The sequence below is a fragment of the Arachis stenosperma genome, chromosome 3, assembly GCF_014773155.1.
Source record: "Arachis stenosperma cultivar V10309 chromosome 3, arast.V10309.gnm1.PFL2, whole genome shotgun sequence".
NCBI lineage: Eukaryota > Viridiplantae > Streptophyta > Magnoliopsida > Fabales > Fabaceae > Arachis > Arachis stenosperma.
In genome coordinates this window covers 141,962,623-141,979,979 of record NC_080379.1, presented here as the reverse complement: position 1 = coordinate 141,979,979, position 17,357 = coordinate 141,962,623, and the positions used below count along the sequence as shown (strand labels likewise).

Below are 17,357 nucleotides of genomic sequence, written 5' to 3'. Positions count from 1 at the left end.
ATTATAGTAAAATGTCATGTGAAATTAGTAATTTTTTAGAATAACTTTATGTATTATAGTAATATAATTTAGAAAATTAGTTATTTTTTAGTAATTTTATTAATTAAAGAAATATGATTTGAGAAATTAGTAAATTTTTAAAATAATTTTATTAATTATATTAATATGATATGAGAAATTAATAATTTTGTTAAATTAGTTTTATTAACTATAGTAATATATTATGAAAAATTATTAATTATGTAGAGTACTAATTATAGTAAGATACCGTAAAAGTCAGTACAGATAGATAGTACATAGAAAGTACAGAGAATACACACAAAAGAATTCAAGAAGATAACGCAAAAAAAAGAAGTCTCATATTACACAAATAAAGATCTCATAAACCCTAAATCTTAAACTTTAAATTAGTAATTTTTAGAATAATTTGATTAATTATATATATATATATATATATATTAAAAATTAGTAATTTTGTTATATTAATTTTATTAATCTTAGAAAGATTTTATATGAAATTAGTAATTTTTTAGAGTAATTTTATAAGTTTTAGTAATATGATTTAAGAAATTAGTTATTTTTTAGTAATTTTATTAATTATAATAATATAATCTAAGAAATTAAATCTTTTTTAAAATAATCTTATTAATTATGTTAATATGATATGAGAAATTAATTATTATGTTAAATTAATTTTATTAATTATAGTAATATGTTATAAAAAATTATTAATTACATAGAGTATGAAATTAGTATTTTTTGATTAATTTTATTAAATAATTGATAAGTATTATCGTTGACTTGGAAAATAAATCGAAAATGAAAAGAAAATATATGTAAAAAGTTCTAAGGTTCAAATAACAGGATGGAATATATCGAGGATAAGAAGAAGAAAAAAAAAAAACCCCTAAACCTTAAGTCTTAAACCTTAAACTCTAAACTTAAACCTTAAATTCTAAACTAGTAATTTATAGAGTAACTTGATTTATTATAATAATATATATTAAAAATTAGTGATTTGTTACATTAATTTTATTAATTATAATTAAATGCTATGGAGAATAATTTTATTCATTATATAATAAGATGTTATGTGAAATTATTAATTTTTTAAAATAATTTTATAAGTTATAGTAATATGATTTAGGAAATTAGTTATCTTTTTTAGTAGTTTTATTAACTATAGTAATATAATATGAGAAATTACTATAATTTTAAAGTAATTTTCTTAATCATAATAATATAATATGAAAAATTAATAATGGTTAAATTAATTTTATTAATTATAATAATATGTCATAAAAATTTATTAATTATTTAGAGTATAGTAATATGCTATAAAAAAATTAGTATTTTTTAGATTAATTTTATTAAATTAATTACTTATATTTTTGATAATTTTATTAATTATAGTAATATAATTTGATAAATTAATAAATTTTTAAAATAATTTTATTAATTATAATAATATAATATAAAAAATTAGTAATTGCTAAATTAATTTTATTAATTATAATTGTCATAAAAATTAATTAATTATTCAAAAAGGCCGAATCTTGTTTTAGACTTTGACAGAATATTCGAAAACACAGTTGAGAGACAGGAGCGGTGTGGCCATGGCGGATTAACAGACGATGCAGAACATTTTAGAACAAAAAGCTCTTAAATGGGTCTTCGCTAGTGGTAAAGGTGGCGTTGGCAAAACCACATGCAGCTCAATACTCTCGATTATTCTCGTCACTGTTGGCGATTCTGTTCTCATAATTTTCACCGACCCAGCTCATAGCGATGCTTTTCAACAGTGATTCACATAGACTCTAACTTTAGTCAATGACTTCACCAATCTCTATGCTATGGAAGTGGATCTCACTGTTGAGTATGAGGACGTGGGCACTTTTGAAAGGATGGACGGTATGAGTCATGCAATTTTCGGCAGAATGTGAGCAGTGACTGCCGGCGTGCCGGAAAAGACGGTGCCCAAACCACCATGGCTGAGTGGGGAAAAGAAGGAGTTGGTAGCGCGAAGGAGCGAGTAGGAGAGGCGGTGGGGAGGATTGAGTCGTTGTTGATAGTGAAGATAATGGAAGGGACGGACGCTTGCCGTGACAAAGGAAGGAGAAGAAGAAAACTTGGAGGAAGAAGTTAGCAGCTTTTAACAACTGAGTAAAATGTATTCATTTAAAAAAAATATAAAAAAAAGTTATCCCTCTATTTTAGATGTAATTAGAAAAAAGACCCCATAAAAACCAATATTTTGATTTTGATACTTTTTGGCTGATTGGTGTGCCAAAGAGTTCTTTGGCGTTTCCGTGCACAAACTACTCCTGCGTACCGAATCCGTGCCCCTCTTCAATGGTAAGTTCTTGCATAGGGTTTCAACTTTTTGTCCCTTTAAGTTGCTCTTAAAAATTAAAGATGCCCAAATTTAAGAAATTAATTTAATACTTTATTCTAAAAGTATAAAACTCCATAAAATTAATTTTTATTATTATTTAACAGATTTTTTAATTAAGAAATCATATTATTTTAAATAAAAAGTTGGAAATCGAAATGTCCCTTATATTTAGATAAAAATTGCCTTGTTCGTAAAAATAGATAACTACTCAATTGAGTATTTAGTCTTTAATTAATACACAACAATTTTTGAAATGAGAATGCTAGACGATGAATTGAAATTTAAGTATTTGTTTGGATATTATTAAGTTAAAAGATTTTTTATTTTTTAGTGTGTTTGATAAAATTCTAATAGTATCAGTAAAAATACTAAAAAATAGAAAAAGCATTTTTTTTAAAATTATAATTTATATTTTTTCAAATATTTTTTTATTTAAAAAACATTTTTAATAAAATAAATAAAAAATAGTTTTATATTATTATATTTAAACATAATTATTAAATATTTTTTTAAAAAAAATCACTTGAAAAAACATTTTTGCAAACAAACCTAGAGTAGTTTGCCGCTTTTTAATTTCTATATGGAAGACACATTTGAGTTAGACCCGATTATGGAGGAGGGAAGAGTTTTACCTGTGTGTGGTGTCAGGAGAGGTAGAAATTGGACCCTGCGTATTTGGTGTGCTTTCTCGGACGGTCCGAATTGTGTATGGAAAACGGACCGTGCGATTAGTGCCTCTCCGTCCACATGTCGCCCGCAGGTGACTCCTACAACGGTGCACTTTTTTTTCAATGTTAACCCATACTCAATATCCGTTTTCACATTCATTCCATTCCCCTAAAGAAGGACCACGGCTGCTTCTTCTTCTTCGTTACTCCTTCGGATCTTACTTTGCATGGTGAAAATAACTTCAAAATGCCAAAGAAAAAAAATGTAGAGATGTAGATCGTCCTGAATTTTATATTATACATTATCTCAATATGTAATTTTTTTAAAAATTATTTTAATATTTTATAATTAAAATTATTATTATTATTATTATTAGGAAGTTAATTATTTTTATTATTGTTGTGAGAACTTAGAATGTTATTACACTCTTTTATTTTTAATATTGGATTAACAATGGTGTTTTTTTAAATTGTGATCTATTGTGTTATTTTTTTTAAATGTGAAATGATTTAATGTACGGAGTACAAATCGGACCGTCCGATTTCTAAGAATTACAGAAATCGGACCGTCCGATTTATGTTGAAAAAATTAAAAAAAATTTGAAGTACACAAATCGGATCATGCAAATTCATTTTATTCTTTATATAAAAATTCATATACTTACAATACCCATGGTCCGACTTCATTTTATTTTTTATATAAAATTTATATATATACAATACCCATGGTCCGATTTGCAAGTTGAGAAATTTAAATTCCAGCAATTACAAAATCAGACCCTCCGAGTTCTTTATATATTTTTCCAAAACAAATAACTGGGACCATGCGATTTCTACCCCTGCCAATGACATAAAGCTGTCCCATCCTTTGGTCTAACACGCTCTAGTTCCATATCGAAGTACATCACGCTGCTTAGTTCCATAACAAAAAAATTGAGCCGTAGTTTGCGTGGCGTAATAACTAATAATTAATAAATTAATAATAGATGAGTGCGGTGTGTGAGGAGGAAGGAGAGCCACGGTAGTAGTGTGTAACCCATACAAATACTGAAATACAACTAAAAACACAATTCAATTTTCACTCATTCATTCCTCCTACTATTTTCCCATTCCCAATCAAATGGGTTCGCTGAGACGAGGTGTTATCAACCTCCGCAGATTCCTCACTTCATCTAATCCCACCGCATCTCCTCTTCCTCGCTATTCTCTTTCTTCTCCTTTCAGCTCCCTTCATATCGATTTGTCTGACGAAGAAAGCAAAAGGCGCTTGTTTAACAGGTCCCCCTTCCCCTCCCCTCTTTTCTTTCAATTCTTCCTCTTTTGACTTTGTTCTTTCTTTCTGAACAGGCTAATTTATAGAAGCAAACAACGAGGGTTCTTGGAACTCGACTTGGTTCTCGGCAAATGGGTGGAGGACAATGTTCACTCCTTGGATGAAAATCGTCTTCGAGCTCTCGTTCATGTCCTCGACTTGGTAATTCCCCATTTCCTCCCTTGGTAATTCACCGCCATGAGTAGTTTCCTTCATTCTAGTATTGATTGTTTGTAAATATTACCGAGGATCATCTGAGTTCCACTTGGATCCATTGTACAACTGCACAAGTATGTTATCTTCTAATTTCACTGGTACACCTAAACTCCATCATTACGATATGGAACTCTTTGATTTACACCAACTTGATTGTAATTGATAGGGTCAGGAATTTTGAAGTTTGCACGCTTATCCATTAAATTTGTATAGATTAGTGTGTGTTTTGATTCTGATTATCTACAAATGTGCTTCATTTGATTAATTTGTGCCTTTGAGGGGAAAGAAACATTTTCACATTCAATTCAGGTTGGATTGCCATTGATGTTTCATCTTTAAGGCTTATAGGAAATTTTCATTTAAGAGTTTGGTATGTTAAATTACACCTGGAGTTCGTTTATGAAAATTCTCACTTCATTTTTTCTCCCTTCCAATCCGACATACCATAAGAGGGAGGGTTTTGGTTTTGAATCTCTGGAATGTATGTATCATTGCAACTATTTTGTATTGCAAGCTAGGCAAAATTCTAACTTGCAGTTGCATCATTGTTTGACTAGTGAGGTTAATCTGAAAAAATCTAGTTAGGCTACATCACATTTATTGCCAAAAAACTTCCAAACTTGCACATGTAGGATCCAGATTCCAAACAAGCTTGCGAGTCTGTAAACTGGGAAGGATGAGTCAGAAAATTCATATGATGTTTTTGTTATTTTGCAAGCTCTGATCTGATGGAAAAGAAATAGATAGAGAGCTGCTAGGCTAGTTTGGTTGATATATTTCTTTGCTCAAGTCATGGCACTTCAAAATCCTATTTCTGTTCTATAGGAGAATCCAGATCTATGGAAGTGGCTATCTGGACAGGAGAAACCTCCAGAATCAGTTAGCAGTAATCCAGTGAGTTTCATTTCATTATTTAATTGATGGAGTTTCAAGTTACTTGTTTGATTTGATTTTTTTGCTTTCCTTGGGGTTAAAATTCACATTTGAGTTATCTATTGCTTAGGTTTTTGCTGCAATGCATGAAAGAGTTATGAAGAACCTTGAGAGCCATTCTTCCCCAGAAACGAGAGCAACACCTGGCCAACCATGGGTAAGGGGTTGGGATGATATCAAGAAAGGTCGGGACGGTCCCATTGCTGGGAATCAGTAGCTTGAGAACACAAGATCTTGTCATTTGTAACAATGAAAAAGAATGCCTTTTTTACCATTTTTATTACTATAAATAAGTAACGGGTTACTGCAACTCAAAGGTTTGTATTAGCAAGTGGAGATCAGCACAAAGGAAGAAAAATAAAACTAGAAGATTGGAACTTTCTGGACTAAACCATTATTTTAGTTCCCAAAAGATTCAGGTTCCGCTAAAATATCGGGAAGAAATACTAGACTTCTTGTGAACCCGAATTTTGCATGTGTTATATATCTCAAATGTAGAAACAGAATCTTGACGTTTTGTTCTAACAGAGAATCTCATCCCGGAATTTATTTGTTTGGACAAAAGGCTAATGCTCAAATGATCTACTAATGTTAGGGAGCTATATAGTGCTGTGTTATAAACTTATAATTAAACTATAAGTAGATATATACACGAGGCATTGAAAATGAACTAATAATTAATTATGGTGTATTTGATATTTTCTTGCATATCCTTCAAAAAGAAAAAGATGGAGGATTCACCCAACGGCTTCATCCCTCTGGAGCTCTGCCTTTCTAACGGATGTATCATTTGCAACTCTTGTGACAGCTGGTGCATAAGGCTTAAATCTTCTTGGTGCTTATGTAATGAAGTATTTGATGAAATTAAGCAGAAGAAAAACTAATTACCGGGGCAGAAGTGGTGTAGTTATCATGCAACTTATCAAAGGGAGTCCTATTGTTATCACCATGAAAATTTCGGATTTCGAAGTTCAAACAACGTGTATATCATCATATCATGATTGAGAATGAGACAAGCCCCGCAATCGCGGCAGACACGCATGGAAATCCTTGGTGCTGCTGAAGTAAGGTGTTTCTAATTGGGATGATGCAAGAGGTTGATTGAGCCCGAGAAGAACGTTGACTTGAGACCCGAAGTCATGGGTTCCATTTCAAGGGTGGTCGTAATCCACCACCACCATTTACTGAACAAGGGCCACACTTTGCAGTGGTCTTGAGGCCACTTGCTGTGGCTGCCTGTGCCATTTTTTGCTACTTTCTTTGCTGTTCCTCTTTCTATCTCTCTGAAGAAGATGAAGAAGAAGATAAGAGAATGGTTTTGTGTGGAAAGAATGGTTTTCTCATTCGCCTCTTCTTATCCAGCACAAGTTCTTCCAGATTTACTACTAATAAGTAATAACTTTTAATCTCACAAAACAAAATTTGTAACATGAAACTTTCCTAATTTATTACAGGCAAGACTGCAAGAGTGAGTTTAGTGATTATGCTGTTCATAGGGGGCAAATTAAAGTAAAAAATTATTATGAGGTGATATAGTTTAAGGTCTATATATCTTTGGCATTGAGTTTTACTGATAAACTTGAAATGTAGAAGGGTATATAATCTTAAAATATATTCTATATGCTGATGAGATCACTATGCTTAGCCTTCAAGCAGTGAAGCACATTGTCAAAGCTTTTTGTGAAAGAATCCAACACTTGATGCTGCAGTTGTGATCCATCAGAACTCCAACCAATCCCCAGCCTCTCAATTGCATTGTAAACTCCTTCAGCCTCTGATACATTTGAATAAATGATCCTTAAAAGAGTACCATGCTCCATAAATGCTTCAAGAGCTTGGGGTGGTATAGTTGATATCTGTGGAGACATAAAAAGTAAGAGTTTTTCTTCTTACAAAGAAATGATAACCTTAGCATTTACTAACCTACATTCATCTATAATTGTTGGCTGTGAGTTTTTTTTTTTCATTTGTTACCTTTGTAAATCTTATCTTATATTTATATTATCACAAACACATTATTCAAGGTAAATATAGAAAGGCAACTGATATGGCTTACTGTATCTGGTCCAATAAGAGAATCAACATATAAGGTGTCAGGGTATACTACACTTTTCACATTGGTTGATGCCCACATCAACCTTCTTGGCACCTCTCTTCTCCAGCCTCTCCCATCGCGGGCCGCAAAACTTTTTCCGGTAAAGCTGGTACGCCAAAGCTGCTTTTGCAACTGAGGAAGTAAAACAAACATTATTTGGTTGTCTGATATTTATACAACAAAAACAACTAAGTATTTTCTCATTAGGTGAAGTCAGCATTATGATTGCTTCTAATCATACCTTTCCCCTAAGATCAAGAAACTCAGAAGTACCAAGTTGCTCAAGTTTCTTGTCAATTGTAACGTCCACTCTACTGATGTAGAAAGCAGCAGAACTTGAAACCTTGAGAGATCAGCCATATCAGAAGCTTCAAGACCATCCCAGTAAGCATTAATTACTGCTTCGTATTGAGAGAGACAGAATATAAGCTGTTAAAAAATACACAAAAACAATGAGCATATTGTTGCTTCTGTATGCTGCAAGGATCAAATTTTGGTGACATCATAATGCGCATAACAACTTGCAGTGGCATTTAGACTTATTCCATGAGAAATGACCTCCTTTACAGAAGAGATGGACTCTTTAGTTGCAGGTATTTTTATATAAACATTTGGAAATCCAATCCTATTGTGAAGCCATTTTGCTGCCTTAGTTGTCCCTTTGGTGTTATTTGCAAGTTTTGGAGAAACTTCAACAGAAACACCCATGTAACCCATTATTTTCGTTGTAAATTGGCTCCAAGGGTTTGCATGCATCCTTTATGTCCTTTACGACCACTTCCCAATAGGCACTTTCTAAGTCCTTCCCTGACCCTACCAAATTCCTGACTGACCACAAATCAATAGCACTTTGAATTACGTTACTAACAGTCAACAAATTTCTGTGTCACAAGTCTGAATCTTTTTTCTCAATACGGAAGATCAGAATAATGAGTTCACCAATTTGATTCAATAGCATTTACCCAAATTTTTGAAAGAGCCTAACAGCGGAAACGACACAAATGTCCAACACAAGAACAATATGGAAGCACTCACAACGCAATATGGCAGCAACGATAACAAGCAAATATAGCAAGTAAAGCAATAACAAGAACTCACCGAGATTTTAACGTGGAAAACCCCCTCAATGTGAGAGGTAAAAACCACGGGTCGTCCAGACCAATGAAATAGCTCCACTATAATCAAATGAGGTACAAGAGAGTCTCAAACAAAGCACAAAAACGTGCATATAACCAGCCAAAACATCAATGCACCAAAGCTCACAAATAATAGGCAAGAAGATGAAATATACCCCAGATGTCGAAGCCAATTTCTCCCTCTGCAGACCTCCAATTAAAATCTCCACCGTTCAGAATGAAGACCAAAATGTGAAGAATCTACAGTTCAAATTTCACATCGATCCAACGGTGAAAGAATGAGAAACTGCCGTTCCAAGATTGCTGCTCTGTGTAAAAACGGGAAACCTAATTTCTCTCTTGCGAAACCAATTTCTCCTACTACAGACCTTCAATCAACATCTCCACCGATCAGAATGAAGAACAAGATGATAGGAACACGTAGTTTAAATTTCAAGCCGATCCAACGGTGAACAACTGAGAAACTGCCATTTGAAATTTGCTACTTTGGACAAAAACGAAAATTCTGTTTTTCCCTTTCTTTCTCTCTTTTGTGGCTACTCTCTATCACTCTCAATGACACTCAAAAACTGATTAGGGTTGTGGCACAATGGGTGCAAGAGACACCCTCAAAATGTTGGGCTTGGGCCTCACAAAGGAGAGAAAAAACCCAACAAATCTCCCCCTTCTCGACTAGGTGGAGGCCCTCGCCATTCCGGCGATCAAACAACATGTTTCAAACCTTTCTCTTGACAATGCTTTTGTCATCATATCAGCGCCATTGTCATCAGTATGAACTTTCTCAAGTTCCAACAACTTGGAATCTAACACATCCCGTATCCAATGATACCTAACATCGATATGTTTAGATCTTGGATGAAAAGTAGAATTCTTGGCAAGATGAATAGCACTTTGGCTATCACACAACAAGACATAACGGTCTTGCTTAAAACCAAGTGCTACAAGAAACTTCTTCATCCACAACAACTCTTTACATGCTTCAGTTGCTGCAATAAACTCTGCCTCTGTGGTAGAAAGTGCAACACACTTCTGTAGCCTTGACTGCCATGAAATAGCTCCCCCTGCAAACTTGACCAAATAACCTGAAGTAGACTTTCGAGAATCAATATCTCCTGCCATGTCTGCATCAGTAAAGCCAACTAGCAAAGGTTTCTCACCACCAAAACTCAAACTCAAGTTAGTTGTACCTTTGAGATATCTCATAATCCATTTAACAGCATTCCAATGTTCTTTACCTGGATTAGAGAGAAAATGACTCACAGTACCAACCGCATGAGCAATGTCTGGTCTAGTACACACCATAGCATACATCAAGCTTCCAACAGCTGAGGCATAAGGAATTTCATCCATTGCTTGTTTCTCCTCATCAGTGGTTGGACACTGCTTGGTACTCAACTTAAAATGAGGAGCAAAAGAACTAGCAACACATTTGGCATCATTCATGCCAAACCTTTGAAGCACTTTCTTTATGTACTTCTCCTGTGACAAATAAAGCTTCTTGGAATCTCTATAACGAGTAATAGTCATGCCCAAAATTTGTTTGGCAGGACCCAAGTCCTTCATAGCAAAGAACTTGCTCAACTGTTTCTTCAACTCATTAATCCTCAAAGCATTCTTGCCCACAATCAAAATATCATCCACATAAAGCAAAAGAATGATAAAATCATCATCAGAAAATTTTTGCACAAATACACAATGATCTGAAGTTGTCTTACGGTAACCATGCTTCTCCATAACAGATTCAAACTTCTTGTACCACTGTCTTGGAGCTTGCTTCAACCCATAAAGACTCTTCTTAAGCTTGCACACAAAATCTTCCTTTCCTTTAACAACAAAGCCCTCCGGTTGCTCCATGTAGATCTCCTTATCTAAATCACCATGAAGAAAAGCGGTCTTCACATCCATTTGCTCAATCTCCAAATCAAGAGATGCTGCTAATCCAAGCACAGCACGAATGGATGACATCCTCACAACAGGAGAAAATATCTCCTCATAATCAACACCTTTTCTCTGGCTAAAACCTCTAACAACCAATCTAGCCTTATACCGAGGCTTAGAATTGCGTTCTTCATTCTTGATTCTGAATACCCATTTGTTCTTCAAAACTCGCATACCCTTCGGTAGCTTCACCAACTCATAGGTATCATTCTCAAGCAAGGACTTCATTTCTTCTTGCATAGCTTCAAGCCATTGAGCTTTGCTTTCATCTTCAACAGCCTCTCCAAAGCATTCAGGTTCTCCCCCATCAGTCAACAAAACAAACTCATGTGGAGAATACCTTGACGAAGGCTTTCTCTCTCTTGTAGACCTTCTAAGTGCATTTGCAGGAATTTCTAAAGCTGGTTCTTCATCTTGATCATCATCACCAACTTCATCAAGTATCAGATCAACTGTTCCATCTTCACCTGCACTTGTATCATGCTCATTATTTTGAGCTTCAATTCTACCATCTTCTACCATAGGCATAGAGGGAGTAATATCCAATTCAGAAAAATCATCACTAGGCTGAACCATTGGCTTCTCCGCATGATCAACATCCTTCAATGTTTGGTCTTCAACAAAGACAACATCTCTACTCCGAATCACCTTCTTATTAACAGGATCATAAAACCTGTAACCAAACTCATCCATGCCATAGCCAATAAAAATACACTGCCTAGTCTTTACATCAAGCTTAGATCTCTCATCTTTGGGAATATGAACAAAAGCTTTACATCCAAAGACTCTTAAATGATCATAAGAAACATCTTTACCTGACCATACCTTCTCTGGCACTTCAAATTGCAAGGGAACACATGGTGTCCGGTTCAAGACATGAACAACAGTGCTCAAAGCTTCACCCCAAAAGGATTTTGCCAATCCAGATTGTGACAACAAGCACCTAACTCTTTCAACCAATGTTCTGTTCATCCTTTCAGCCAAGCCATTCAACTGAGGAGTCTTCGGAGGAGTCTTCTGATGTCTTATACCATGCTCTTTACAATAAGCATCAAATGGACCTGAGTACTCACCTCCATTGTCAGTACGAATGCATTTCAACTTCTTCCCAGTTTCTCTTTCAACAGAAGCTTGAAATTGCTTGAACACATTCAAAACTTGATCTTTAGTCTTCAAAGTGTAAACCCATAATTTTCTAGAATGATCATCAATAAAGGTTACAAAATAGATAGACCCTCCAAGTGTTCTTGTCTTCATCGGCCCACATACATCAGAATGCACCAAGTCAAGTATCTCCGGCTTCCTTGAAGGTGGATGGCTCTTAAAAGAGACCTGTTTTGTTTTCCAGCAAAACAATGATTGCACTTTTGCAAAGCAACCTTACAACCAGATAAAAGATTCCTCTTGGATAACATATTCATGCCTTTCTCACTCATATGACATAATCTCTTATGCCATAAATCAGTTTCATCAACAAACTCAGCAGCATTAACAACATCTTTCATAATCTTTGCTTGAGTTAAATAAAGAGTAGAGTGTCTTGTACCTCTAGCAACAACCATGGAACCCTTGGTGAGCTTCCAGCTATCACGAGAAAATGAGCTATCCAAGTCTTCATCACACAACTTACCAACAGAAAGTAAGTTCAACCGAATATCTGGAACATGCTTCACACGCTTCAAAGTCAACTTGGTACCGTTGGAGGTTTCTAAACAAACTTGTCCAACACCAGCACATTTTGCAACACCTTGATGAGCCATTTTCACATCACCAAAATCACCAGGAGTATAGGACGTAAACAAATCCCTCCTAGATGTAACATGAATAGAAGCACCGCTATCAATCACCCAACTAGTGCTATTATCAACAAGGTTAACAGATTCAAACTCCTCAACAACAAGAAAATCATCATGAGTTACATTAACCTTGTCTTCCTTGTTACCATCATCTTTATTTGTGCTCTTTTCTTTACTTGCCTTGGCTTTCTCCTTCTTTATCTGCCAACAAAATCTCTTCACATGTCCCTTTTGACCGCAATGATGACACTCAATATTCTTATACTTTCCTCGAGACTTGCTTCTGCTTTGATCTCTACCTTTAGGACCTCGACTTTTGCTTCTCCCCCTAGACTCAGAAACAAGAACATCTGAATGTGTAGTCGATGTACCTTGTGACTTTCTTCTCATCTCTTCATTCAAAACACTGCTCTTGGCAAGATCCATAGAGATTACACCATCAGGAGCAGAATTGGACAATGACATTCTGAGAATTTCCCACGAGTCTGGTAAGGAGCCAAGAAGTAACAATCCTTGAACCTCTTCATCAAACTTGATACCCATGGAAGATAACTGATTCATAATTCCTTGGAAATTGTTCAAGTGATCTGTCATTGATGTCCCATCTGTATACTTCAAAGCCAACAACTGCTTGATCAAAAACATCTTGTTATTCCCAGTTTTTCGAGCATACAACTGTTCAAGCTTAATCCAAAGGGTTCGAGCATGTGTCTCTCCAATAATATGGTTCAACACATTATCGTCAACCCACTGCCTAATATATCCACAGACTTGTCTATGCAACAAAGTCCAATCATCATCAGACTTATCATTAGGCTTCTCTGTACCAAAAACTGGTTGATGAAAATTTTTGACATAAAGCAAATCTTCCATCTTTGACTTCCACAAATCATAATTAAGACCATTAAGAGTGATCATCCTACTAGTATTAGTATTAGCTTCCATTGTTCACAAAATCACAAGCCCAGAAAAATACCAACAAGCTCTGATGCCAGTATGAAAGAGCCTAACAGCGGAAACGACACAAATGTCCAACACAAGAACAATATGGAAGCACTCACAACGCAATATGGCAGCAACTATAACAAGCAAATATAGCAAGTAAAGCAATAACAAGAACTCACCGAGATTTTAACGTGAAAAACCCCCTCAATGTGAGAGGTAAAAACCACGGGTCGTCCAGACCAATGAAATAGCTCCACTATAATCAAATGAGGTACAAGAGAGTCTCAAACAAAGCACAAAAACGTGCATATAACCAGCCAAAACATCAATGCACCAAAGCTCACAAATAATAGGCAAGAAGATGAAATATACCCAAAAAAACAGAGCAGATGTCGAAGCCAATTTCTCCCTCTGCAGACCTCCAATTAAAATCTCCACCGTTCAGAATGAAGACCAAAATGTGAAGAATCTACAGTTCAAATTTCACATCGATCCAACGGTGAAAGAATGAGAAACTGCCGTTCCAAGATTGCTGCTCTGTGTAAAAACGGGAAACCTAATTTCTCTCTTGCGAAACCAATTTCTCCTATTGCAAACCTTCAATCAACATCTCCACCGATCAGAATGAAGAACAAGATGATAGGAACACGCAGTTTAAATTTCAAGTCGATCCAACGGTGAACAACTGAGAAACTGCCATTTGAAATTTGCTACTTTGGACAAAAACGAAAATTCTGTTTTTCCCTTTCTTTCTCTCTTTTGTGGCTACTCTCTATCACTCTCAATGACACTCAAAAACTGATTAGGGTTGTGGCACAATGGGTGCAAGAGACACCCTCAAAATGTTGGGCTTGGGCCTCACAAAGGAGAGAAAAAACCCAACAATTTTTTCATCTAGAGTTTATACATTTGGCTTAATCATAAGAGATAAAGTAGATAAAAGAGTATATCACAACCTACTTCAAATCTATATTCTATGCAAAACATTATGTATTGAAAATCAAGTACAAAAGAAAACTTACCTCAACTGTTCATTGTAAGCATTTGACAAAGTTATGGCTCTTTCAAAAATCTGCCAAGTAAGAAGATTGTAAAGGAATTAAATGCAATACACAAAAGAAGTTTGCTGTTAAAGATGTTGATGAAGATAAATCATAAAGTACCGCGGGGTTGCTAGTAACACCCTTGATTCCAGCAGCAATGAATGGAGGAAGCAAATCAGAGAGATGGGACGAGAAAGATTATCATAGTAAGGGCTCTGACTGTGCTTCTCATACAGATCATGCAGAATTGTTCTGTTACCATTACTAATCTTCCCCCCAAACATTGCAATCTGTGGATTCGTAAGTGCAACTAAACTACAACACAGATAGAAAGTGTTATTTATTTATGGCATGACATGGAAAAGCAACTAACATTGTAATAATATATCCTGGTATGGTGCAAATGCAACTGTTTTGGTAGTTACAAAAGAAGCAGGCAAGCGGCATTGTAACTAACTTCAATCTGAAGGGTCTAGTGTGGCATGTGGAACAATGTGATTGACCATGGAACTCATGAAAGGTTTGGTGTGAAAGGAACTTATTATTGTGGAAGGGGTTGCTGAAGCCATTGCAATTTGTCATTTGGCATCACGAGACGGGGATATGATTTAAGGAAGGTAAAAACCCAGGTGCAGTTGACTTCACGTGAAACTGATAACTGAGAGTCATTAGACGAAAATTTAGTCAAATCCGTTAAATCATCTAACGGCTCTCAATTATCAATTTTACGTGAAATCGACTGTACTTAAGTTTCCACTTTTAAGAAAATGTTGAAAAGGAAAATTTACTGAATCTAGTAAATTGTAATGGATGGTTCTCCATGCATCTGATAAGATTCTAGCAACAAGCAGCATTCTTTTGTTTATTCATTTCATTTAAGTGAGGATAAGGCTTGTCCGTAGGGATGGCGAGGGACTCTGGATTCACTGGAGACTTGGGTTTTTGCGGACATTCTCGGATTTTTCTAAAAAATAATGAAAATTGAAAAAAGATTAAAGAAATTAAAAAAATAAAAATGATTGAGGATTTTTCTAAAAAATAATAAAAATTAAAAAAAAATAAAAAAATTTAAAATAATCTTCAATTGTTAATACAAACATAATTTTTATAGTCTTCAAAAACTTAAATTGTAATAACTAACAAATATTTGATATCAAATATATTCACAAACAACCAAACATAATTCATCATATTGTAAAAATATAATTTTAGATCCTTTTTTTTTATCACATTGTGTAGCACTCAAATCTTATGTTAGTTGTGGTGCCAAGTTCATTTCAAAGCCAATCTTAATTACATATTAAAGCCTTTAATGTATTTGGGTGCAACCTACTATGATGTGGTGTAATAAATCGACCACCCATATTAAATAAAGACTCAGAGACAACTTTAGAGATAGGAATTGCCAAAAAAATTTTAGAAATAACTTGCAAGGTAGAAATTTTTGCTACATTTGATTCCCACCAATTTATTATATTCAGTTTGTGGCACTGATCTCTTTCAATATAATAATCCAACTCGCTCTTTATATCAATAAATACATATTCCTCACTTACATGTGCTGCAAAATTAGCTTGCCAAGATTTATAACAAAATTTCTTCTCCCTTGAACTAGATGGAATTGGTGGTGGGAGCGGCATATCTAATTGAGTAACTTGGTGTCTCTTTTTCTCTTTCATTTATTATATATTCTAAAATTAAATCTTACACTACATTTTTCGCTTGACCAATTGCAACACATGCTTTCGTCTCACCATATATTTTACGAAAAAAAAAGTTTAACAAATACATCTTGTACCTAGGATTTAAAAGAGTCCTAATAAATATAGCTGCATTAATCACACCCCAATACTTTTCAAACTTAGCTATCATGCTAGTAGTCATTACTTCAATTATCTCATTTTCACAATTTTTTTACTTCGTCAAAGCCAACTTAATCATGCAAATTTTAGAAAAATAAATATTTGATATAGAATAAGTTATTTTATAAAATAATTCGGTCACATAAAAAAATACTCACAATCTTTGAAAATTTTTATTTGCCATATTTCAATCTTTATCAATAGACAAAGATTTATATTGACTTTTGCGCATTGACAATCTTTCAAATACATCTTTATATATAGTTGCAACTTAAGACATAAAAATAGTTGAATAATAAAACAAAATTTTTTATAATATGTAACTTAAAACTCAAAAGATAATGAGTGTGTTTAAAAATTTTAATGAGATGGAATTGAATTGAATTATGAAAAAAATTGATTTGTAATTCAATTTTTGTTTTCAATTCTTAAATTTGTGACAAAAAGAATTGAATAGAAAACAATGATTAAAGTATATGTAATATTATTATGTTACTCTTAATAAGAGTAAAAAGAAAGAAAAAGAAAATTTGGTATATTTACAAAACCATTAGAGTTAATTTAGATATTTTAATTTAAATATAAATTTTATTAGATTGAATTTGTAAATTAGACCTATTTTAGTCAAGTTTACTTTGGACTTGAAGATGAAAATTATAATTTTTAAAAGGGTTTAAATTTTAAATTCATGTATTTTTTCATGTTTTAAAATAAAAAAAATCAATTTTTAAAGAGAATTCTAATTCTATGGTTTCTAAACACACTCAATGTGTTTTTATTTGTGAGCTAAGTGTGACATTGAGGCATCATAGTTAACACTAGCGATTGATTATATTATATAGTATATTTAATATATTTATGGTTTAGAGATTGATTAGATAATATATAAACCAAAAGTATTTTATATTGTAAATATTTTATGAATTGGGTGGAACGGAAGTATGACCCATGTTCTAATTGAGTTCTTGTAAAACTTGGAAAAGCTCTTTACTTGAACACCAACTTGAAAACATATTAT

At 33.8% G+C, this 17,357-nt stretch overlaps 1 protein-coding gene and 1 pseudogene across 1 annotated transcript; one reads left to right on the top strand and one right to left on the bottom strand.

Moving 5' to 3' along the window:
* The first annotated feature begins 4,084 nt into the window (after positions 1 to 4,084).
* LOC130969612 (succinate dehydrogenase assembly factor 2, mitochondrial-like) lies at positions 4,085 to 5,915 on the top strand. The gene is made up of 4 exons (XM_057895415.1): positions 4,085 to 4,341; positions 4,411 to 4,537; positions 5,417 to 5,485; positions 5,595 to 5,915. The coding sequence occupies exons 1-4, from the start codon at positions 4,184 to 4,186 to the stop codon at positions 5,739 to 5,741; spliced, it is 501 nt and encodes a 166-aa protein (XP_057751398.1). The 5' UTR covers positions 4,085 to 4,183; the 3' UTR covers positions 5,742 to 5,915.
* A 1,225-nt stretch (positions 5,916 to 7,140) lies between these two features.
* Positions 7,141 to 15,146, bottom strand: LOC130966788 (uncharacterized; annotated as a pseudogene).
* Between the last annotated feature and the right edge of the window lie 2,211 nt (positions 15,147 to 17,357).